Here is a 23,813-nt window from a genome sequence, read left to right as displayed (position 1 = left end):
CCATTTTCCCTCCAAGCCCTCACCCCTCCCTACCATGACCCGCCCACTTCTCCCCTTCACCCACCCCTCTCCCCTCCTCCCTGTCCCTGCACCATATCCCTCCCCCCCCACCCAACCCATACCCTCCCACTTCTCCCCTTTACCCACCCCTCCCCCAATCCCCTCCTGTTCCCCCAACCACCCTCTCCTCCCCCTTCCAACCCTTCCCAAGCCCTCTCCCTCCCCACCTACCCCCAGCCCTCCCCTCACCCAGTGCCCCAACTATCACCCCACTCCCTCTCCCCTCCTCCCTGTCCCCACCCCAACCCCTCCCTCCCCACCCATTCTCTAGCCCTCCCCTCCCAACCAGTGCCCCATGACCCTCCATCCACCCACCTCTCCCAAGCCCCCACCCATGCCCATCCCACCCTCCCCTTCAACCCACCCCTTCTCCCTTCCTCCCTCTCCTGCAACCTCCCACTTCTCCCCTTCACCCTCCCCTCCTGCCTGTCCCTGCCCCATTCCCCTCCCTTTTCCCCCAACCCCCTCTTTCTCCCACCCTGCCCAAGCCCCTCCCATTCCTCCCCTTCACCCCACTCCCTCTCCAGCCACCCTTTTCCCACTGGACCCCTCACCCCTCCCCACCCATGCCCTGCCCACTTCTCCCCTTCACCCTTCCCCCTGTCCCCCAACTATCCCTCCTCCCCCTCTACCAAACCTTCCCAAGCCCTTCCCCACACTCCTATCCCCAAACATGCCCATCCCATGCCTCCCTTTCTGCCATGCCCTCTCCCCTCCACCCTCCACTTCCCCCAGTCCTCTCCCCCTACCCACCCATTTCCCTCTCCCCACCCTCCCCCTGCCTCAAATCCCCCACCCTCCCCTCCAGCACCATTCCTCCTTCCCCCTCACTATCCCCCTCCTCCCCAACCCTCCCCTTCAACTGTCCCTCTCCCCTCCTCCCTGTCCCGCCCCATTCCCCTCCCTTTTCCCCAACCTACCCCCAGCCCTCCCTGTTCCCCAAATACCCCTCTCCCAACCCTCCTCAAGCCCTCCCCCACACCCCCATCCCCAACCATGCCCCCACTCCTCCCCACTCCCTTCCACCCTCTCCCTGCCCATTCCCCTCAATTTCCCCCAACTCCTTCCCCTCCTCCCATGCCCCTCTCCTCCCCTACTTCACCCACACCCCAGTGCTTCCCTCCATCCCCACTACTCCCCCTCCACCACCCTCCCTTTCTCCCCATCCCTCTCCCCTCCCCCTCCCCACCATTCCCCAACCATCCCCCTTCTCCTCCTCCCCTACTCCCAGCCTTCCCAGTCACCCGACTGTCCCTCTCCCCTCACCCAGCCCTTCCCAAGACTCCCCACACTCCCATCCCCAACCATGCCCCTCCCACGCCTCCCTTTCTCCCCACTCCTGCTCCCTGCCCCGTTCCCCTCCAATTGCCCCCCAACCCCCTTCCCACCCATCCCCTTTCTCCTCCCCCCACCTCACCCACACCCCAACCCTCCCCTCCATCCCCACCCCTATCCTCCCTTCCCCCAACCACCCCCTCCCTCCACCCCCCTCTCCCTGACCTCCCCAGGCCCATCCACTCTCATCCCCACTCATGCCCCTCCCACTCCCGCCACCCTTTTCCCACCAGACCCCTCACCCCTCCCCACCCATGCCCCTCCCACTTCTCCCCTTCACCCTTCCCTCTGCCCTCCTCCCTGTCCCCGCCCAATCCCCCCCTTTTCACCAAACCCCTCCCCTCCCACCATGCCCCTCACTCCCTCTCCCCGCCCCATTCCCCTCCAATTTCCCCCCAACCCTCCCCCTTCTCACCTACACCCCCCAGCTCTCCCCTCCATCCCCACCCCACCCCAACTATCCCCCTCCCCTCTCTCCCAACCCTCATCCTCAATCCTCCCCTCCATCCCCACTCCGCCCCTCCCCAAGTGCCCTCCTGTCCCCTCCCCCATTCTCTTTCCCCTCCCCCCCCAAGCCCTCCCAACCCCAACCGTTCCCCTCCTCACCCTGTTCCCCTCCCTTTCCCCCAACCCCTCTCCCCCTCCACCCCCCCAACTCTCCCATCCCCAACCTTCCCCTCCCCTCCTCTATCCCATGCCTCTCCTCCCCCTCACCCAAACATCCCTGCCCCCCTTCTCCCCCCACTACCCTCCCCTCCCACCTTCCTTCACCCCCTCCTCCCCTCCCCATCCTCCTTCCTCCACCCTCTTCCTGCCCCATACCACTCCCTTTTCCCCCAACCCCTCTCCTCCTCCCAGCCCTCCCAAACCCCCCTCCCTCTCACCTCCCAGATCCTAACCATCCCCTTCCCCCTTTTCCCCTCCACAAACCCCTCCATCCCTAGTCCCTCTCCCCTCCCCACTGTCCTCCCCCTCCTATAATCCTACTCTCCCCCTTTCCCCTCCCAGCCCTCCCTTTCACCCCCACCCTTCACCCCTCCCATAACACTTCCCTCCCCAGACCTTCCCCACTCCACTTCTCCCCTCCCCTTCTCCCCTTCAAACCCACCCTCCCCACTCCCCACTCCTCCCCTCACTTCCTAGACCCTCCCAAAACCCTGTCCTCCGCTCCACAAATCCTCCCCTCCCCTTCACCCCCTCCACCCACCTCCCCTCCCAAGACCCTACTCCCCCTCCTACAACCATACCCCAAACCTCCCTACTCACCCCTTTCCCTCCATCCTCTCCATATTCCCCCTCCCCATCCCTCCCCTTCCTGAACTCTCCCCACCCTCCCCAAACCCTCCCAGCCCCAAACCCTAGAACTATCTTAACAACTATTAGTTATTTCTACGCTCACCTCTAGTTTCTGGCCTTGTGACACCCCCATCCTAAGTTTTCTACTCTTAGCTTCATGGTTCCCACCCGACCACATGGACCATATCCCATATGGGCCCAAAATCTCTTGGGGAGTTGAAGGGGGAAGGTCCATCTTCTGTAATGTCTTCCTGCTGGAGCAGGACATAGAGCTGTCCCTACCTCAAGGGCCTGGGATATGGTCTCCCTAACACTAGTCCCTGTGCTAACTTGTGCTGCTGGTTGTGGGAGGAGGCACTTGGGGAATCCAAGGGGTGGGGCGTCTGGGCTGGCTGTTTCACGTGGAGGAAGAGCTGGAACTTGAGGGCCCCTAGGCAAGAGAAAAAAATTTGACAATGAGATGAAGTAGGCAAAGTGCAAATAGAAGAATTAGAAATATAGCAGTAAGGGTCCTGGGAGGTCAACATCCTGAGAGCCCCTCATTGCATATTCTTCCCCAGGGGAGAGGCTGTTTTCCTAGATGGTAATAAGTAGATAACTGTTGGGAGACTTATGGGAGAATTTTTCAAGGCATTGAGGCAAGAATTTTTCAAGGCATTGGTGAAGAAGAGGCAAGAGTTAATATTAAAGGTAGAATAATCTGTGTAACAATGCACAGTTTAGGGGCTGCATTGCCCCTCACTTACTCTGTGGAGGGCTGCAGCTTAGGCCAGGGGGTCAACAATCCCTTTTTGTTCTCCTTTGAAAAGGTATTTCAGGTAGCAGGGCCAGAGAGAGAGCCACATCAATAGAGGCTTCAGAAATTATGTACTGAGGGGATTCCTGTATAGAGATTATAGACTCAGTCAATTCTGCAACAGAGAAACTTCTATTTTACGGATGAGGCATAATACAATGAACAGCTATTTATCAAGTCCCAAATCTTTTCCCCCAAGAGCTTAACCAGTTGTCTAAAAGGGGGCCTGGCACTGATCGTGACTGGGACAGAGCCCTGTGTCTCTTAACAGACATAACATTGCAAGGTAGTCAGGAATATAGGGACAGCATTTAGTTTTAATTATTGTGCAGGAGTCTAGCTGGGACCTAGGTAACATGTTCAGTCCTTTGGGGCCAACCGCTGAATGCCAGGTTCACTAGCAGAGTGAGCAGCAAACCAGTCAGAAGGTTTTAGGGTTGTGAAATGGGAACAAATTTTATCACAGAGGCAACCCATTTCTGGACTGCTATTGGAATGCAGATGGGGTATTTGCCCCATCAAAGAGATGCTGTTTTCAATGCTATCTGTCCTGTGGAAGGGCTCCAACCCACCAGGGAGGCCTGAAGTGCTGGAGTAAGGCCTAAAGCCTCACTCCCAGCGGAAGGTTTGTCTGCACAGCAGTGAAACAACCAGAGAAGGGTGTCAGTCCCCAGCTTTGTTAGGGGCAGAAAGTCTCATGAAAGCTCCATTTTTAGCAGATTGAGGAAATCCCTACACAGCTTTCCATAGGGGTTGCACCAGTTTGCACTCCCACTAGCAGTGTACTAAAGTTCCTTTTTCTCCAATTCCTCACCAACATTTGTTGTTGCCAGTTTTTTCAATATGTGCCATTCTCACTGGTGTAAGATGGTATCTCACTGTGGTTTTGATTTGCATTTCCCTGATTGCAAGTGATGCTGAGCATTTTTTCATATAAATATATGACTGGATCAGGAAGATGTGGTATATATACACAGTGGAATATTACTCAGCAATCAAAAAAGATAAACTCATGCCATTTGCAGCAACATGGATGGCGCTGGAAGGGATCATGCTCAGCGAAATAAGCCAGAAAGAAAAAGAAAAATACAGGATGGTCTCACTCATAGCAGGATTGTAGAGGATCCAAATAAGGGATCAGGAGAAAAAACTATAATAAGTAAAAATCAAAATCAAAAGGCAACTATAAACCAGAAACATACTGCAGCAGGGGAGAAGGGAGTAGGATCAAAACAAGGGTGGGAAGAGCACAAGGGACCACGGTGATAGTTCGCGGGTGAATGGGTGGTGGGAATTTCACGGGGACTATAACCAAGATGAAAATGCATATACTGTACAAAAATGAAAAATGATATAAAATATATATACCAGATAAATAAAAGTGTCATGAGTGAGATTACTGTCAGTATAGTCAGGATCTCTGGTTGGGAAAGTTGGGTGAGCTTTAAAGTTAAGTTAGAATTAGGGATTGCAGTCTACTGTCTTAAATGTTAAGGTTTTATCTGACTATGATGAATCCAAGGTTTTATTCCTTTCAGCTTTGGGGGGGCAGAGTGGGTATTGGTAATGTCAGTATCAGATCCTTCCCAGACTTAGCGATGACAAGGATACTTTGAAGTTTTCAGAAGTACCAGGAGAGTAGTTATGCTAAGGGGAGTCTGTGGGATGCTGTCCTCTGTTGGAAGCAAATGTATGCAAAATAATTAGATCTTCAATGTGCTAATCCTATTTGCAGATGGAAGATGACCAGAAATTGTTATTAAAAGTTACTGACACATAATTTTTCTCCACCCTCACTTTTGTTTAACAAATGGTTATGGAAAAACCCAACTGACATGCTGAGTTGTAGTAAACATGGCCAGTTCTTTTGCACTAGCACAAGAACAAAATTATGACGATCTGCTTTTAAGACTGGCTTCACTGGAACCTCCACAGGGAGTCTCACCTCGGGCCTTTTGATGGTTTTTGCCTCTCAAGACAGGGAAAACCTGCCAAGGTCTCAGACATGCCTGTAAATACCTGCATCTTTGAGTGGGTTCTTCTCCTTGAGGTCCCAAAATGTGCTGGGGTCTCGGGGTCCCTCAAGAGGGTGACATTCAATATTCTTCCTGCTGGACCTAGACCCTGTAAACAAGGCATCAGGCTCTCTTCGCAGATGCTGAAATCTGAGGACTCCTGAGAGCACTCTGGTTCCTGGTTCCCAATGTTTCGGCCACTTTATTATAGAGGGAAGAGAAGAGTCTTGTCAGATTCATGGGAATTTCCAGGGAATACCATTATTTACTACACATTTTATATTTTGGAGAGAAAAAAGCAAATGTTGCAGTTTACTCATGAAAAGATAGGATTTGATTTGCTGCAGATCAGACACAGTACAAAGAGCAGCTTTCTGGAAGAAAAGGCAAAATATTACAGCTGATATTAAAACATCCCATGAGCCCTTCTGGGGTATTCAAAACCCAGGTAGTGGGTCTCCACCTGCTGTGAGCAGTTTGCAGGAGTCCAGTTTTTTCATTAAGCTCTATGGTCTTTCAGTTCCATGACAAACCTGTATTTTCAGCATACTGTTAGTTTCTTTTTGTAAATTTTCCTCATCAGTTTAGTAGTAAGTAACCTCTACAAGTAGTAAAAGACCTCAAAGTAAGCCTATTTAAAATCTGAGTATAAATTAATAGGCAAGAATGTTTTATTTTGTAACATTTTACAATAGTCGGAATTGTCCAATAATATTATACCAGGATTTAAAGAGTTTCATATGCCTTGGAACACCCTTACCCCACGGGGTAAGCTTTCTTTCCTTCTTTATTTACCCTCTAGGTTTAACAACCTTCTTTTTTTATATTCCGAGGGAAAAAGAACATCCCTAAGAAGATAATATTGAAATTGCTGACCACCAGGTGATGGCAAAGCAAGCTGGTGCCAACCTGAATCTCTCCCAAATCTCCACCCAAGGATAGACGTGTAGATCTTTGCCCACTCCCCCTTCTACCCCCTGTAACTCTGGATAAGTGTCCCTGCCCTTAGCCAAAGAGCAGGACAATGGTCTTTCAGACGCAAGTCTGCAGCCCTCCTCAATTTGTGGACAAATTCAACTATTTTCCTTCTCCTCAAGCTGTTTCCTTTTATTGGCTAAGGGAAACCGAGACAGGCATTCGCTAACATGACGTTGCCTACTCAGTTGTGATAAACCCACATGGGCCCAAAGTTGTTTTCCACAAGGGAAACAATTTGCAGATGTCTTAGGAGTCCCTCTAAGACAGATTATACTACTTAAGAATTTTGATAATAGAGAAGTTCTGTTACAGACTTCACACATGTGGACACATTTTTACAAAGCACATGATAACCCAAAGTGACCAGGACCTTTAGAGCAAAACTCTTTGTTTTGACAAGGTTCAGCCATGCTGACTGGATTAGAATTTTTCAGCCAACCAGGAGCACCAGGATATTTAGATTACCTCAACGGTCTTTGTTGTTAAAAGTTAGAGATGACAGCTTTAGCATGCCTTAGTCCTTTTTGTACATGAAAATTTAAAGTTTGGTTTTATGTAATCATACTGACATTAAAGCTTAGCTTACTTTTCTAGCAAATCCTGGAGGCTCAGTCATTTTAGATAAACTCATTTTAGGTATTTAGCAAAATTCATTGTTAAGCCTGGTAAACTTGGGACCTCCCTGGTTGTGCAAGGGGTTAAGTGTCAGTACTATGAAGCAATCTGCTGCCACTGCAGCCAAGTTTGACCCCCAGTCAAGGAAGTGACCCACATGGCGCAGCAGACCTCTCTGTCTCTCCTGCTGCTCCCCTCAGCAGTGTATTTCAGTAACTCCTCCTGTTCTGCTCCTTAGTCTGTCTCTGGTGAATCCTCTAACCCCCAGCAACTCTGGCCTATACCCCAGTTCTTATATGCATAAATAAATAAATCTTTTAAAAAATAAACTTGGTAAACTTTAGTTTCTTACAAGAGATGTCAGCAAATGATGATGAAAGGAACCATTCAAGATGGGGTTACTATCTGTAGTTTCTGTCGTTGGTGGGGAGAGGTGTTGGGTTTAGAGTGGCACCCTGGAGGTACCTCTGAGAAAAGTCTCAGTAGCACTCCCCTTTCAGCGGCACATGGTGAGTTTCCCTACAACACAGAGATGTTTAGTTATATCCAAAAGGGCAGGTTTACAATAAAAAAAAAAAAGGGAGGGGGGCCTCCCTAGTGGCTCAAGGGGTTAAGACGCAACCTATGGAGCTCACTGCAGCCACTGCAGTGCAAGTTCAATCCCCGGCCAGGGAGCTACCCGCATAGCACAGCAGACCTCTCCCTGGCTCGCCTGCTGCTCCCCTCAGCAGTGTATTTCAGTCGATCTGCCTGTTCTGTTCCCCACTCTGTCTCTGGTGAGTCCTCTCACCCCCCAAAACTCTGGCCTGTGCCCCAGTTCTTGAATGTATAAATAAATAAATCTTTAAAACAAAAACACCCCTTTAAAAAAAAAAAAAGGAAGAGGCCTCCCTGGTGGCACAGCAGTTGAGTGCTGGGCTGCTAAGCTGCCCGCAGCCTCTGCAGCACCGGTTCGATCCCCAGCCGAGTGTCCCACATGGCTCTCAGACCTCTCCTGCCGTGCCCCCGCTGCTCCCCTCAGCAATGTACTTTGTCAGTCTGCCTGTTCTGTTCCCCGCTCTGGCTCTGGTGAATTCTCTCACCCGCCTAAGCTTCTGACTGTACCCAGTGCTTATATGTAGGTATGTATGTATGTATGTATGTATGTATAAATAAATATAAATAAATAAATAAATGGAACTTGTGCGGACACAAGTAGACAGAAAGAGCTGCCCCTGAAGGGAAAAGGCTGGTGACAAGAAACACCTGCATATGCAGGTCACAGGCGGGCAGGAGAGCGGCCTTTGGCCAAGGCAGGAATTACACTGAAGTTGTGTTCTTCTCCTTGGGAGGGGCTCATTCCTTCATGGAATTGTTAACTGTTTTTGGATAAAACACTTCTAGGGCATGACTAGTAGATTTGAAAGGAATAGTGATTCTCTGCCATGGCTTCCATCTCCACATCCCCACCTCTGGCCTGCACCTCTGGATACTTTCTCTAACATCGGATACTTGCCATAGCGGTTGGATCCACAGCTGGTTTAAGAACTAGCATAATCATTTCTGTCCCAACCTCCAGTTTCTGGTCTTGTGTCGCCTCCAACCTGAATTTTCTACTCTCAGCCTCCGTCACTAAGACATGTTGCAACATGAACCTTGAAAACATTACACTAAGAAACCAGTCACCAAAGACCACACATTCCTTGATTCTATTCATGAGAAATTTCCAGAAGAGGCAAATCCATAGAATCAGAATGTGGTTGGTTGCCTAGGGCTGCAAGGGCAGAGAGTGGGGCGTAATTGCTAATGTATATGGAGCATGGGGGGCAGAGGAGGTTCATGAAAATGTTCTAAATTTGGATTGTGATGGAGGCATGACTGTAATTAAATGAGTAAATTTTATTGCAAATAAATTCTATCTCAAAAAATAATGTGAAAGAAATTTCCTAAAGTATATAAGATGACTCCAGGTTTTAGTATGTGCAGTAACACCCAGAGGACAAGGGAAATGTGAAAGAGTTACTTAGACCTGAAGCTTTTTGTAAACGGTCGCCGCCAGATCTATGGCAGAGACACGGGTGCCCTGCAAGTCCTTCCAAGACAAAGAAAACAGAAACCCGTGGCGGCTTTTCTGCTGAGAGTTCTCCACTAGCCACTTACATCCTGCAGGCACCCACCCCGCTCCCGGATGGCCAAACGTGTTAGAGGCCAACCATGAGGATGTGCTAACTTCATATTGTTTCTGTTTTTGTTCTGCAGTTTTTGAAGAGCCAGAAGACCCAAGCAACAGGTCGTTTTTCTCTGAAATTATCTCTTCGATTTCGGATGTGAAATTCAGCCACAGTGGGAGGTATATCATGACCAGGGACTATCTGACTGTCAAAGTCTGGGATCTCAACATGGAAAATCGCCCCATCGAGACTTACCAGGTACACAGACATCCCCACCCCATCGCACTAGTGAGCACTTCCTCTGGGGGCTTCCAAGTCAGTTTCTGCTGCAAAGACCTAGAATGCAAAATAATAAAAGTGGTACAAGCAATTAGTGCCACAGGATTTAAGTCAAGGATACATTTGGGGGACTAGAATTCAACTTAACCCCTATCTGCTGAGCACTTAGTGTGGAGTGGATGCCATGGTTATAGAGGTCAACAAGAGAGAGGGTCTTGCCCTTGGGAGCTACCCATCAGATAGAGATGCCATGAAGAACAGGGCATGGAGGCCCAATCTGGGAAAAAGCTTTCCTGGAGATGTGACCCTTTCCTGAGTTTTGACAATCATGAACTAGCCAGGAAAAAAATGTATTTTTAGAATAACAGGTTCACAAGACTGCTGTTAAGAGAAATTCGTGTCCCCAAAAGACCTTGACTATGGAAGAGAGGGCAGAAAGATGGGCCTGGAGCTGCAGGCCTTGATAAAGTAGATTAGGCCATTATGTCTCTACCTTGGGTACAGTGGAGAGACATGAAAAGGTTTGACACAGGTGGGCCTCCCTGGTGGTGCAAGGGATTAAGTCTCAGCACTATGAAGCTATCCGCAGACACTGCAGCATGAGTTCGATCCCCGGCCAGGGAGCTACCCAAATGGCGCAGCAGACCTCTCCTGTCTCGCCCGTTGCTCCCCTCAGCAGTGTATTTCAGTGATACACCTATTCTGCTCCCTACTCTGTCTCTGGTTAATCCTCTCACCCCCTGCACCTCTGGCCTGTGCACCAGTTTTTTTGTTTTTTTTTTTTAAAGATTATTTATACAAGCACTGGGTACAGTCAGAAGTGTGGGAGGGTGAGAGAATTCACCAGAGCAGGTAACAGAACAGGCAGACTGACGAATCACACTGCTGAGGGGAGCAGCGGGCGAGACAGGAGAGGTCTGTCACGCCATGTGGGACCCTCGCCGGTGGCCGGGGATCAAACTGGCCCTGCAGTGGCTGTGGGCAACTTCGCAGCCCAGCACTCAACCGCTGCACCACTGGGGAGGCCCTGTACACCAGTTCTTGTATGCATAAATAAATCTTTTATAAATAAATAAAAAGTTTGACATAGGAAATGACGTTATAAGTTTGTTGTTACCATGTATTTCCTGTTGCAGTTTGCCAAACAGTTTAAGAAATTTAGATGGAGGAGATAGTAGCAATGCTGATTGGCATACAGATTGACTCTAGAAGGTTCTCTTGGACTCTAGAAGGTTCTCTTGCTGAGTGAATGTGAATGTGGAGGAAGAGGAACATTTATTTCAATGTTGTTCTGAAGGAGAACTGAGAAACAGGATACAGGCTTAAGGCTGTTATCACAATGTGTTTCATGCTGACAGGAGGAGGCCTGTAGAGAGTGCGACCATGGGAGCAGCAGTGTCCTCAGGGGGAGCAAGAGGGGATGGTGTCCACTGCAGAACTGGTCTTAGGTGGACAATTGATCCAAGAAAGAAGAGTGACTAGTGACAGACACAGTTTATAAACTGTGTGATGGGAACATATAGGTGGTTTTTCCTTATTGCTTCTGTTTACTCAGTTAAAAAGAAACAAGGTCACCAGCTGAGTGAGAAGGAAGAAAAAGTATAAATATCATGTATAGGAGAGAGATTGATGAGGAAACACTGTAGGTTGTCCAGGGACTGTTTGAGGTGTGAAGGTGTGTTTCTCCCCAGCCACGCTCCCTGCATGGTCCAGGAGAGGAAGAGCAGAGTTTTACCAAGATGAGGCTTTGCCAAGTGAGTACAGTGAAAGGAGAGAGAAAGCATTATTTGGGGAGCGGCTGTCTCGATGGGCTGCTGGGTCTAAGGGAAAAGGACAGAGCAAAGTAGGCAGGTCGGTGGACTTGATGAACTGATAGACTCAGGATGCTCGTGAGCTCAGAGGACAGGTGGCAGGAGGGAGACGTGCCGAGAAGTTACCGCTAAGCCATGATGGATGCATAACAAGACCAGGGAATGAAAGGAAAGTGATGAGGTCAAGTAACAGAGACCAGCATATTTCAGTCACTCAGAATAATGGCAGTAGAGAGGGTGAGGTGTTCCTAGAGTTGCTTTGAGGAACGAGGCAGAGGGCGTCAGAGAACTTTCTGACCACACGAAGGGGAAGGTTTGGTGGCATCACCAGAAGCAACGCGAAGCCCACCTGCCCCACCTCAGCACCCGAGCATGAAAGTCCAGTGTGGCTCCTGCTGCTGCCCACACACCCACAGCACATTGCTTGGATGGTCACCAAACACCCTGGGCAAGTAATAAGATCCCAAAGGTGACTGAAAAGCCTCATCAGAAAAGGCTCATGAAGGAGAATCCAAGCCACCCTGAGTGGCCTCAGGAGCAGTGCCTTCAGGGAGAGCAGCATTTCAGAGGAAGAAGGAAAGTTCAGAGAGGGTCAGAGGCACTGAGTCCCGCAGGGCATGTAAAATAGCTTAGGGGCCAGGATTCTAGACTTCTTAAATAGTTGAGATAGTTTTGGTCACCCCTGTGGTTCCACGAGGGTCCCTGATATTTGGGGTCTCATTGCCCACGCCACCTGCCCCCTACCTCTCACAGCCCTTCGTTCTCAGCCCAGGGCTGGGTCTACACTGGTGTCCTCTTCCAGAGCTCAGACACACCATCCAGTGTCACAGCCCTTCATGCAGAAGTGAGGCTGTGCCGGCAGAAGCTGGGGGTGGGCCGTACTGACAGAGGCATGGCCTGAGGGAGAGCCTGGATTAGAGGAGGTACATTCAGGCTACACCATGGTGACACTAATTAGTCCTTTCCTTTCAGGGAAAGGCTCCTAAATTAAAACAAAGCTACTTTGGGAACATGGCTAGCTTTTAGGAATATGAGATGAAATCAGTAATTGAGGAACAGGCTTGGTTAGGGGTAGCCTAGGGGTCCTTTGAGAAGCTGGCATCACAGTACTTGCACTGAAATATACACGATTTTTTGAACTTTTTTTAAAGTAATTTAAATTTATATATCAAGCATGGTAAGTAAATTCTGGACTCAGGAGTGTCTAGAACATTGTAGAAAAAGACGGTGAGTCCAGTTCTAAGTCAGTTTCTCAAGCCTGGACAAGGGGACGGCCAATGCCCCCATCACCTATTTTCACAGATGCAGCAGCTGATCTCAAGCATATTTCCATGAACAGAAAACTGTACACTTTTTTTTTGATTCACTAATTTCAAGCTTTTCTATGGAACAGGGGTTACCAAACTAACTTTTAGGTCCAAGCCAGCCCCCTGTGTTTTTGGAGATAAACGTTTGATTGAAATACAGCCACACCCAATTATTTGTGGCTGATTTTATGCTATACTGTTGATTGGTTCTGGCAGAAACCAGGTTATCAACCCCAGAAATATGAAAGCAGGCCAGTGGGGTCTCCTCAGGCCTCACAAGCAGTTGCTAGGGACACACCCCCAGGCGTCCGAAGCCCATGATGCGAGAACACTGCTGGGAGACTGGGGACAGTCAGGGCCAGAGGCTACTGGTGCGTGAGGAAAGAAGCATCAAGCAGGCTGAATCCTGAGGTCCTCCCTGCACTCTAGATGGTTCTCGTGCATGTGACTTACCTCATACGCTCCTCTAATTGAGAAAGGTCTGTCTCCTTTGCCCAAGTGTGTGTTGTGCTGTTTTTGTTTTGTTTTGAGCAACAGAACTCAAATGCAACATACCTCGAGAGGAGATAGTCTTTCCTTCAGATGCCTTCCAGTGGAATCAGGCAGGAGCCTCCTGGAACTCAGAGGCTGGGGAGGAAAAATAGTGGTTGAGACTAGGTTTCCCCTTGAACCTCCCCTGACAGTGTGTTCCTGCTAATGCCCTACGCTTCCAAAGCACACAGTGTTGATCCTCACCAAATATTATTGAATATTAATAAGGTGAAGAGTAAGACAAAATGCCAAAGGTGAATGAGAAGGGGTCAGAAAAGGTTCACAATGGAGAATACAGACTGAGCCAAGCCAAGAGGCGCCCCACTGCCCTGTTTGTTATAATCCTCACTTATTTTCAAGACAATATTTGGTATACCCCTACAAAAAAAATATTGACCCTGTTAAATAAATTAATACCTCTTCCCCTCCCCCATTGTTAGATGCTGGAAAGTCCGGCCTTAAGAAACATGCTGAGCCAAGTGTTTTCAAAATCTCTCAGCACATTCAGAGCTGTGCCTGGTCTTGGACACACACCTTAACAAGAGGAAGGGGAAGGGGGAGATGAGGCTGAAAATAAGGATCTATTTTATTCTTCTTTTCCCTGCAAGATGTAGGAGAATGGACAAGTAGGATCACGAGTCTGGCTTCCCTTGCCCCCCAGGTGGATTCCCAGCTGGGCATCCTTCCCCTCCAGAACCCCCTTTTTTCTCCCCACCACACAGAGCCCAGAAGCAAGTCAATAAAGGCAAAAGCTAGGCTTGCTTTCTAGAAAGAGACAGATACCTGAGGTCAGGTCATCTATCCTTCAGAAGAAAAGTTCCACCACCATTGACACCCGTAATATAGCCATTATTTTCCTTCAAGGAAATCATGTGAGGTGCTTAGGGGAAGAGAAATTTTTAAAAGCAAGTGACCTATGACCCAGAGGCCAAATCCTAGACAGGTCTACCTCCTGCTTTGGTAAATAAAGTTTTATTGGAGCATACCCCTCATTTGTTTGTGTGTTGCCTATGGCAGAGTCAAATCATTGCAACAGTTACCACAGGCACGCAGAGAGTACACACTATCTGGCCCTGTACAGAAAGAGTTTGCCAACCCCTGGTCAACTCAGAATCGCTGCCTTTTACGTCTTGGATGTTCTTCTAAGGTTCTTAATGAGCACTAGAGGTCATCACCCCTACAAACAGAAATGGCCTTCTAGAACAGACCTGAGCCACTCCCAGTATAACCAAAAGGTGGCAGGAGAGGAAGGGAAGGCCGGTGAGTTCATTTGCAGCAGTGACACCCAGCACAGGATGCAAGCCCTACCTCTTTGAGCCCTGCCCATCTAAAAATGCCCAAAGTCCCTGCCACCCACAGATTCCCTTGTCCACAGCACCAAGGCAGGTCCTCTGACATGAACTTGGGGAACAAGACAAGTAAAGCGGCAGGAACTCATTTTCAGAGCTAGAAATACTTAGTCTCCAAATAACACGGAGGCCTTTCAGGTACCCAAGACATCTATCGGAACATGGGGTGAATCTCACCTCGCTCCTTGACCTAGAACTACGCACACAGGTGAGCCTCTGAGCTCAGCGTCCAGCAGGACCCTGCATCAAGGTAGAGAAGGAGGAGCCAGACTGCAGGAGACAGACTGAACCATCCCTCGTAGTCTAATCAGACGGAAGCAGTGCTGTGGATTTCCCTCTGCCCTCACCCCCTCTCTAGCTCTCTTGGCCTCTGTCCATGATGATCACAGCTCCTCGTGGGACTGAGACCCCAGGGTAGGCAAGGCTAATAAGGCAGATCACTGAGGTGTCAGAGTACATCTCCAAACCTAGATCCTGGGGCTCAGTGCCCATTTTCCCATGTGAACTTAGACAAGCGACGTAATATCCCTGTACTTCATGCTCCTTTAAGGAAAGAATGCTAGCGCTGACATCATAAGATGACTTTAGAGATGAAATGGGATTTTCTGGGTGAAGCCCCTGACTGGTAATAACAAGCTTACAGGCTGTCTCTTATCACTCCCTACGAGTGGGTATAGGAAAGACGCTGAGAGAAAAACTGAACCAGTTACTACCCTGTGAGCCTTATGTATCTACCTATTATCTACCTATCTACCTGACTCATCTACACCTGAGTTGCTGAAGAAGTTAGAGAAAAGCACCCAACCATGCTAACCAGCCTCATTTATAATTCACACCCAACCACTGTGAATGGCCCTCTGTGCCATCCAGTAATCCTGCGCTGCTGCCCAAACATCCCCACAGCTTGTCAGCTGGTAATCTTCCAGGCTGGTAACCGGGCTTCGTATTTCACTGAACAACTGAACAGGATCACCGCACACTCCAGGGTGCCCCCCCACCCCACCCAGAGTCTACTCGGCCGCCTCTGTTTGCACAGACATCTCCACGTCATCAACCCAAGATCGAGAGTGCAACTCCATCCTCCCTCTTGAGAGAAGACCCAGGAGCCGTCTTTGACTCCTGTTCTCTCCACACTTCAGTCACTCCATCCCATCCATTCTCCCTGCAAGCATGTCAAGACTCTCTCCCCGGGGTTCTGAGCCATCATCTGTCACCCTGGGACAACTAGTCTCCCTGCCTTTGTCCTTGAACTCTTAGGTTCTGCCACAGCACAGCAAGCTCTGTGATCCTTTCTGTGATGTCTCTTCACCATGGTCAGAATCAAGGGCCTGTGTAAACTGGCCGCCTGCCTCAGCCTGAGATCAAAGTGCATCATGGGCATTTTCTTCACTGCTATAACCCAAGCATGTAGCAAGCATCCAGTTATGTGTTGAAAAAATGACCAGGTGAATGGTGCCTTCTGACGCCTGCCACATGTCAGCTTAGAAAATGGGACACTGCCACTTAATGTCCCTGCACTGTGCTACCTTCTAGCAAAGCAAACTAGTCACGCAGGCATCTCGTCAGCCAACCTTGTCTCACAACTCAGGGACCTGGAGTCAGACCCAGGGCCCTCTGATTCAAGGCCATTAGCATGGAAGGAATTAATGGCTCACATCCAAAGAGGAGGTGGTCACAGAAATTAGCATCTTTTTTAATAACTCACCCCCTCCATGTGTTTTCTCCCCAGGTCCACGACTACCTCCGCAGCAAGTTGTGCTCCCTCTACGAAAATGACTGCATTTTTGATAAATTTGAGTGTGTGTGGAACGGGTCAGACAGGTAAGAAAGGCTGTTTGGCCGGGAACCTTCCCAACGCTGGTGCTCTCCTGAGATCCCCGGTGCTTGGATGGGGTGCAGCCAGGTTGAGGTCAAAACAGGACCCTGAGGCCTGGCAGGGATGCACTGGCTTGTCACTGGATGACTCCCGAGGTCAGGCCTGGAAAGAAGAGACATAGTTGAATCCTCTTCAGGACTGGCACAGGTGGCCATTTAATATCAACAAGAAAATCCCATCTGACACACAAGACACTCCCCCACCCCATGGCAAGTCAGTGTGCCTGGAAAGAAGATCACAGCCTGCCCACAATTTCCAGCATAAAGCATTTGAATTACTACAACATGCACTTTCTAGATCAAAAATCATCCCTTGAAGCTGCTAGTGCAGACCTGGCCAAAGGCCCTGGTGGTTCATTAGCTGAATTCTAGTCAGCCTCATTTGTCACAGTCCCTCACAGTGATTTATTACTGTTTTAAGGCCTTTGATTTCAACCATACTTCATATTACCTCCCAATAGTTCCTTTATAGTTTGACAAATACAGATGGTTCTCTACTTCCAGGAAAATGAAGTGCAGGCAACCAGGGTTGATTTTGTTCCTTGACGAAGGTGGGCCAAGAACAGCGCTGGGCAGTGCAGATGTCCTGTCCCACCAGGCACGCCAGGGCCTGGAAGGCTAACTACAGGAATTCTCGCTGGCCCTTGCGTGGCTTTCTTGGCCAGTGAACCCAAATGAGTCTTCCACTTAGCCAGCCTAGGAGTCGCCGCCACAGGCCAGGGGATCCAGGCCACTGAGTCCAGCTGGCACAAGACAGAGGGAAGAGTGTGCAAAGCAATAGTGACACATTAACAAAAGCCCCAGGGGCAAAGGAGAGAGGCTTAGCCTAGTCCCCATTTCTCCCATTTTCCCTGCTGTCTTAACCTAAAATCAAAACCACTCTTATTAGGGATCGTCACACACATCACTTTATGTAGCTCTGACCACAGTCTCAAAGGTTGTTTTTGTCATCCCCACCTTGTACTTAACAAGACTGGGGCCCTCAAGGTACAGGAACCTGCCCCAGCTCCTAAACCAGCTAGTGAGGTAGGACAGGCGAGCAGAAGTTCTGAGTTTGCACACTAAGAAAAACATGCTTTCCATGGCCGAACCATTGGAAACTTGTATCTTGGGGTCAGACAAGGTTGAAGCATTTTGCAAAATAAAAACTTGCTCTTGTTTAGAAACCAGTTGGGCCACGGTGGGGGCGCCAATGTCAGTGTATGGGGAGCAGAGGCCAAGCGGCTGCATACTTATGCCCTGGAGTTGGGTGGGTGTGGCTTGGAGGCCAAACCCCTCTTCCTAACAGGGTGACAGTGAGGGCCCCTCCCCTCTTCTCTGTACACTCCTTGTGATGGGGAAGGGATTGAGATGAGATCACAGGCAAAGCACACAGCACCAGGCTCGACAGAGTAATAACAGCTCACTCTGCTGTAGAGACAAACGTATTGCACAGACCAGTTCCTTAGAGCAAAATAACAAAATCTAACCCTTGATTAATGGGCCTGCACAGCTGATGGTATACCCCAAACTCTGCCCCATGCTGTGACCCCATCTTGTCAGTTACCTGAGTCCTGTGAAAATGGAGCTGTGCTGTGCTCTTCCATCCTAACCAGCTACTCAGAGCTTCTCCCAGAAACCAGGAGAGCCTGCCTCTCAGGGGGTGGGTCCCCCAGGAACATCATGTCCAAATTGTCACCATCCTAGATCCTGTCCCTTGCTCCTGGAGACAGTCAGCATTCACTGCACTGATCAGTTGTAGCTGGGAAGGGACAGGCCTGGTAAAACACAAAAACCAGTCATTAGTCCACTACCGAGTTGTATTTCCCATCCCAAGTCCTTTCGGGACTTGAGCTCGTTCACGCCTTCTTCCAGATGTCCTGTCCCACCAGGCACTCCAGGGTGACCATGATATGTGACCCTGTGTGACCATGACAACATTCATTTTTCAGATGAGCCTTCTGAAAGGGCTGCATTTAGAACCGTAAGAAGAGGTGGGATAATAAGAAATACCCCCCCCAACCACGGCAGCCGTGCTTTCAACTTACAAAGGATGGCTCTCACTCCCGAGGAGCAGTAGGCAGGCCTGGGGGTATTAAAGCCTCTCACTCACTGAGCCAAAAAGCCCCAAGGAATCCTCAAACAGAAATAAAGAGGGTTATCGCAGGCCTTCATTTCCAAGCTCAGAGAGCGCATTGCTCTGATTCAAACGGAAATCAGTCCCACTCCAGAGCCTGTTCGGTTTTGCTTTGCTTGTTCTTAATCCAACACACGGTGCCACAAGCTGGCCATCGCGTGCTGGCATGCGCTCCAGAGACACGCAATTTGCTACCGCCTCGCTCCATGGCACTCAGTCGCTCCCTCTCTCCTCTCTAATGCAGTGTCATCATGACGGGCTCCTACAACAACTTCTTCAGGATGTTTGACCGAAACACCAAGCGCGATGTTACCTTGGAAGCCTCGAGGGAGAACAGCAAACCCCGGGCTATCCTCAAACCACGGAAAGTGTGCGTGGGGGGCAAGCGGAGAAAAGATGAGATCAGCGTCGACAGTCTGGACTTTAGCAAAAAGATCTTGCATACAGCTTGGCATCCTTCAGAAAATATTATAGCAGTGGCGGCTACAAATAACCTATATATATTCCAGGACAAGGTTAACTAGGAGGGCAAGTTATTACTTATTAATCTCGCATACCGAATACTAGTCACACCTGGTTTTAAATGTTTCTTTGGGTCTTCATTTGATGCATTGACTTTACTTTCCCTATGCAGAAAACGATCGGAATCAAATTGAAAGGAGTGTCACTTTCCCAAATCCCCGGTTCTCTAAGAAACTTTTGTCCAGCCCAATAAGTTCTGGGACACGTCTGTTTAGAATTGAGAGCTGCCGGCTGACGGTTCTTCTTCCATAGTTGACTTGAATTTCTGATGCTTTTGTTGCCCAGTTTTCTCTGGTGGGTCCAGTGTTTTGTTTCTAGGTGTCTGCTGAGATAAAATGAGATTGTCTGTAGTATTTAAAGAGAAAAGAGATTAAGTTTTTTTTTTAATTGAGCAATTCCATTTGATTGGGGGAAAAAAACAACAAAAAATAAACACTGTTTACTCTACTCTTACAGAAATTCTTCGTTTTGTGAGAAATCAGAACTAGTCAGCACCGCCTGCCCCTCCAGGACACCTTTCTTCCATTTTCCTTTTAACCATTTCATTGGAGCCAGAGATTTATGTCACGAGGCTGCCGAGGGGACACAGAATAAGAAGGGAAAGAGCACGCCAGCGCTGGTGCGTTCTATTATATAAGCGCCATAGAAACAGCCTAAGAATTTGGCGACGCAACAGTGCGAATGTTCTGGGGACATAAAGAGAAGGCTTTCCACACAGTGGTTCTCTGAGTTAGCTTGGCAAGGGTGTGTGGGGCCAGCTTCCATCCGCTGCTTGGTACTCCTTTTTTGTCTTCTCAAGTGACTCCATATAACCCTCAACTTATGTGTTTGTTGGCTTTTTCTCTTTAGCCTTTTCCAGCTCCATTGTTCCAGTCACTTCTAAAGACCGGAGCCTTGGTTGTTTATTAGCTGCCATTCTCAGGGAACCGCCCCTGACTCCCTAAGAAAGGCTGCTCTGTTCTTTTTTGGGTGTGTCTCCTGAGCAGCCCCTCCACTCCCCCTGGGTTTGGTAACCAAAAGTAACAACCCCTCAATCTCCACTGTAGCTAAAGCAAAACTGGCCAATAAAAACTGATTTGTAAAATCTGATCAAGCCCTTCTAAGCCACCTCAAGCTCACCAGAAAAACAAACCAGAGGGCTCTCTTCCTACAAAAATTGGAACCAATTCTCCTTGAAACTGTGGTGGCTGGTTCACCCTCCCCCCCAAGTTGAGGATGCAAGTTTAAAACTTCCAGAAGGTTCTATCTGATAAGCCTCTGGGAAGGTGACTAAATGAATTAAAAAGACTTATGAATTTGATAGGGAGGCTTAGGGAAGGGGTAGGAGGCAGCCGGATCAGTATCTGGGCTGGGTGTCTCTATACCTGTATTGGTGACTCATTTCCCCCAATTTCCATCTAGTGAATGACAAATGGCTTGAAAGGGAAGTTTTTCTTTTAAAGGATTTTAAATTATTTAAAGAATTCTTTCTTTCCATTTGTATAGGTATTAGAAGCCCCAACTTTCAAGTTTAATTTGTTTTGGGGGAGAGGAAAATAGTGAAAGAAACTTTCTTTAATTCTAAGCTACTGCCCATTTAACAACAGTATCTTGGCAAGGAAATAACTAGTTAAGTCAACACGATTTTGTAAGATGCAGAAACACTGAGGTATGAAAAAGCACATCTCAAAATAGAGGCAGCGTGCCATGAAGACACGACCTACTGCTGCTTCTCATAGTCCTCACCTCGAGAGCCTCTCCTGGGCGTCACACACTCAGTGGCCCAGGCGCGAGCTTGCTGGGGAGGCTCCTGGCTGGGACAATACTCCTGAGGAGACCTGTGAGCATGTCAGAAACTTCCCCAATGCAAAGAGAAATGTGTGATGGGGTGGATAGCAGGACCCCCGGGGGTCCTCGATGGCCTTCTCTCTGCCCCGCTAGGACTAGGCTCCTCTGTCTGTCCTAGGAGGGATTGAGACAGATCAGTTTCACACAGTTGTGCATCAACCCATCTCTATGCTATCACTCAACACTTACCTTTTTTCAAAAGCAAGACAGCCTCCAAAGAAATAGTTTCAAAATGTCAGCTTTAATGTACTAATTACTTTTTTTCTAACCTCCACATATAACCATTAACCTAGCAAACATGTATCCCTGCACCAACTGCAATCATTCTGTGAACCAATGGGAACATGCTTATCCCTTTTGGGACACTGAATAAAAAATACTAAGTCTTTAGCAGTATCAGAGAGCCTCAATGGACAATGTCACATCTGGGAGCCAGGCGTGCTCCCCAGGACATGGGGAGAAACAATCTTGGTCACTATTCTAAAGAGGTCACAGTCCCTCCACAGTCTACACTGGTCCAGCACCCCCACCGCATGGAAGCAAGGTCTGAGAGCCAGAAAATGGGGGGAATCTGCCAAAGACCTCGAGGCCAAGAGCTGAGGGCAGACATTCTCTCCACACTGAATGAAGACTGCAGCGGGGCAATCGTCCAGGACGCCTAGACAGGAGCAGGAGGAGAAAGCCCTAGAGACCAGGCCCCAGCCAGCAATAGCCATGTCTCAGCCGTGACCTGTTCTGTGCCAGGTACTAGCTAGTTTACGTCTGTGATCCCCCGCAGTCCTGGGGCAGCTGATATTCTTAGTGGTGGCCCCTGGAAGCCAGTCTCTTTTCCAGCTGACACTAAAGCTACTTGAAAGCTGACTTTACACATTTTCCACAGTTTGTCAAGTTCTACACTCCAAACCCTGCCATGCCCTGCCCGACCTTGCAATGCCTGCTGCTGGGTATGAGTCGTCAGGTGACCCTGGAGGGTATGGGTTGACTTTCAGGGAAACAGGAGCCACCACTTCCTGAGATTCATAAAATCATCCTAATGGGATAGTCAGCTGACACTTTTTTGTGCCAATAAAACTTAATTTATAAAAGCAGCAGGTACAGATAGGATCTGGCCCACAGGCAGAGTTCCCAGCTCTTGGTGAAGCATGATAAAAAATACCTATTTATATGCTTTTATAAGAACCCAGGCTAAATAGTACTCACGCTTTGGAAGACAGGCTTGGCTCTGAGGGATGATGCTCTGCTTGCGCCTTGCCAAACGTCAAGGGATTTGCTTGTTTCTGGTGCCTCTTGAGGCACACCTAAGATCAATCACACAAGATTAACGGCTTCAACTCAATGACGCAAATCCATATTGGGGGAGGAGAGGAAGAATACAGAGTGGCAGACATCATGCTTCCTTGTCCAAAGCAGGGAGAGGAGTCGGAAAAAACTAAGACATAAGCCATGTGATGCAGTGGGGCGGCCCAGGTGAATGGGCATTGGGAACCCATTTGCCTCTCCACTCCTTAAAATCTGGCTTTTCTCCCCAATGTAAACTTCTTCAAACCTCTCCTTGATCATGTATTGAGCTCAATTATATCTACACATATCAGGCCTCCGGCCTGCATAAAGCAGAGCAGTTGTCGGTAGTAGAGCAAAAAGGAAGCTAAAATTCTGTTAGCTCAGAGACCAGATGAAATAAGTCAACTTTCTCCAACGCGTTTCTTTGAACATTCCAAGGCCCATGTAATAGACCATCAAACCCACTCAATCCCTCAAAATGTGGGTGTAGTGGCAGGAAGGCCACTGAGCAGGTTCTCTATAATCCCAGCAGATGGGTGAAGGAGGAGTCCTGGAGCCCTCAGTGGCTTTTCAGACTTTTATTGGGATTTACCAGGTACATGGCAGGCAGGGGTGCTGGGAGGCCAGGAGGCTGGTAGGCCTCTGGGCCCCCGGCAAGTCTTCACTCTTTCTGGACTATCCAGCCTTCTCTCGTGTTCTCTCTGCTTCTCTCGTGGTTCTTCTGGCGTCCCCATGACGCTGCCCTTACAAGCCCATCTCAGCCCAGGTGTACCCACTTATGCATGCCCACACCCTACTCAGGTGCCCGCCATCAGGCATGTGTTCAGGACCGCAGGGATCCATCCTCAATCCTAATGGCGGGAGGGCAGAAAATCCTGACGCCTTTTTCACTTACCCTGCAGTGGAAGACCATCATTTCCTTTCTTTCAAACCTGCAGAACAACTGCCTACAGCTTCCATCTACCCACCCACCCCAATTCCTGTCCTTTTCTCAACCTCTCTGGCGATGCCTGCATGACTCAAAAAAGCATAACACGTTGCCTAGTAATGAGGCTTTGGGGATGACACTGCAGCCCCCACCGGAATGAGAAAACCCTTCCTAACTTACCATCTTCCATTACAGACATGTGTAGATGAGGCCTTGTTTAAATGACACCCCAGCAGCACAGCAATTCCAGGATTCACCACTGGGAAACATTCACACTGCGGCTGATACTCGGTGCATCCGCCATTTCTTAACCTGCCTCTTCCCCATCAAGCCTCAGGAACCGCTTGCCATGGGGGTGACTACCTGGAGAGAACAGAAGGAGGAGCTAGGAAATGTGTTTGCTGCCCATGGTTCCGCTGCCAAGTCACATGGGAACGCAGGCAAACTGCCCCATCCCTATATCATTCTCAATACCCTTAAGCTGGTAAGAAATGATCTGTCCCAACTCCCAGAAGTATTATGAGGGGCCAAGGAATCTGTTTACTTAACTTCTTTGTTAAGTCTAAAGCACCGTAAATAACAGACACAACACTCCCTGAGAACATAACAGCGATTTCCATGATCCATCTCATTATTGCACATGATCTCAAGCTGTTAAGCAACCAGGCCATGCGCCACTAAGTGCTGGAACCGTGACTCCAACTCTAAAGCCGGAGCATTTGCTACAAGACCAGGCTTGGTT

The 23,813-nt window shown here is 48.9% G+C and overlaps 1 protein-coding gene across 4 annotated transcripts in view; it reads left to right on the top strand.

Moving 5' to 3' along the window:
• Window positions 1-19,037, top strand: part of PPP2R2B (protein phosphatase 2 regulatory subunit Bbeta) — a gene marked incomplete at both ends in the record, with an annotated part of 481,997 nt that extends 462,960 nt beyond the window's left edge. For all 4 annotated transcript variants that reach the window (XM_084252163.1, XM_084252164.1, XM_084252162.1 and 1 more), the window contains 3 exons: window positions 9,334-9,503; window positions 16,252-16,343; window positions 18,758-19,037. In XM_084252163.1, coding sequence (XP_084108289.1) covers window positions 9,334-9,503; window positions 16,252-16,343; window positions 18,758-19,037 — 542 coding nt within the window. The remainder of the gene's footprint in view (window positions 1-9,333; window positions 9,504-16,251; window positions 16,344-18,757) is intronic.
• Between the last annotated feature and the right edge of the window lie 4,776 nt (window positions 19,038-23,813).

Source organism: Talpa europaea (assembly GCF_964194135.1).
Source record: "Talpa europaea genome assembly, chromosome: 13".
In the NCBI taxonomy this organism is placed as follows: Eukaryota; Metazoa; Chordata; class Mammalia; order Eulipotyphla; family Talpidae; genus Talpa; species Talpa europaea.
Note: the sequence above shows the minus strand (reverse complement) of the source record. Positions and strands in the feature narration are given on the sequence as shown.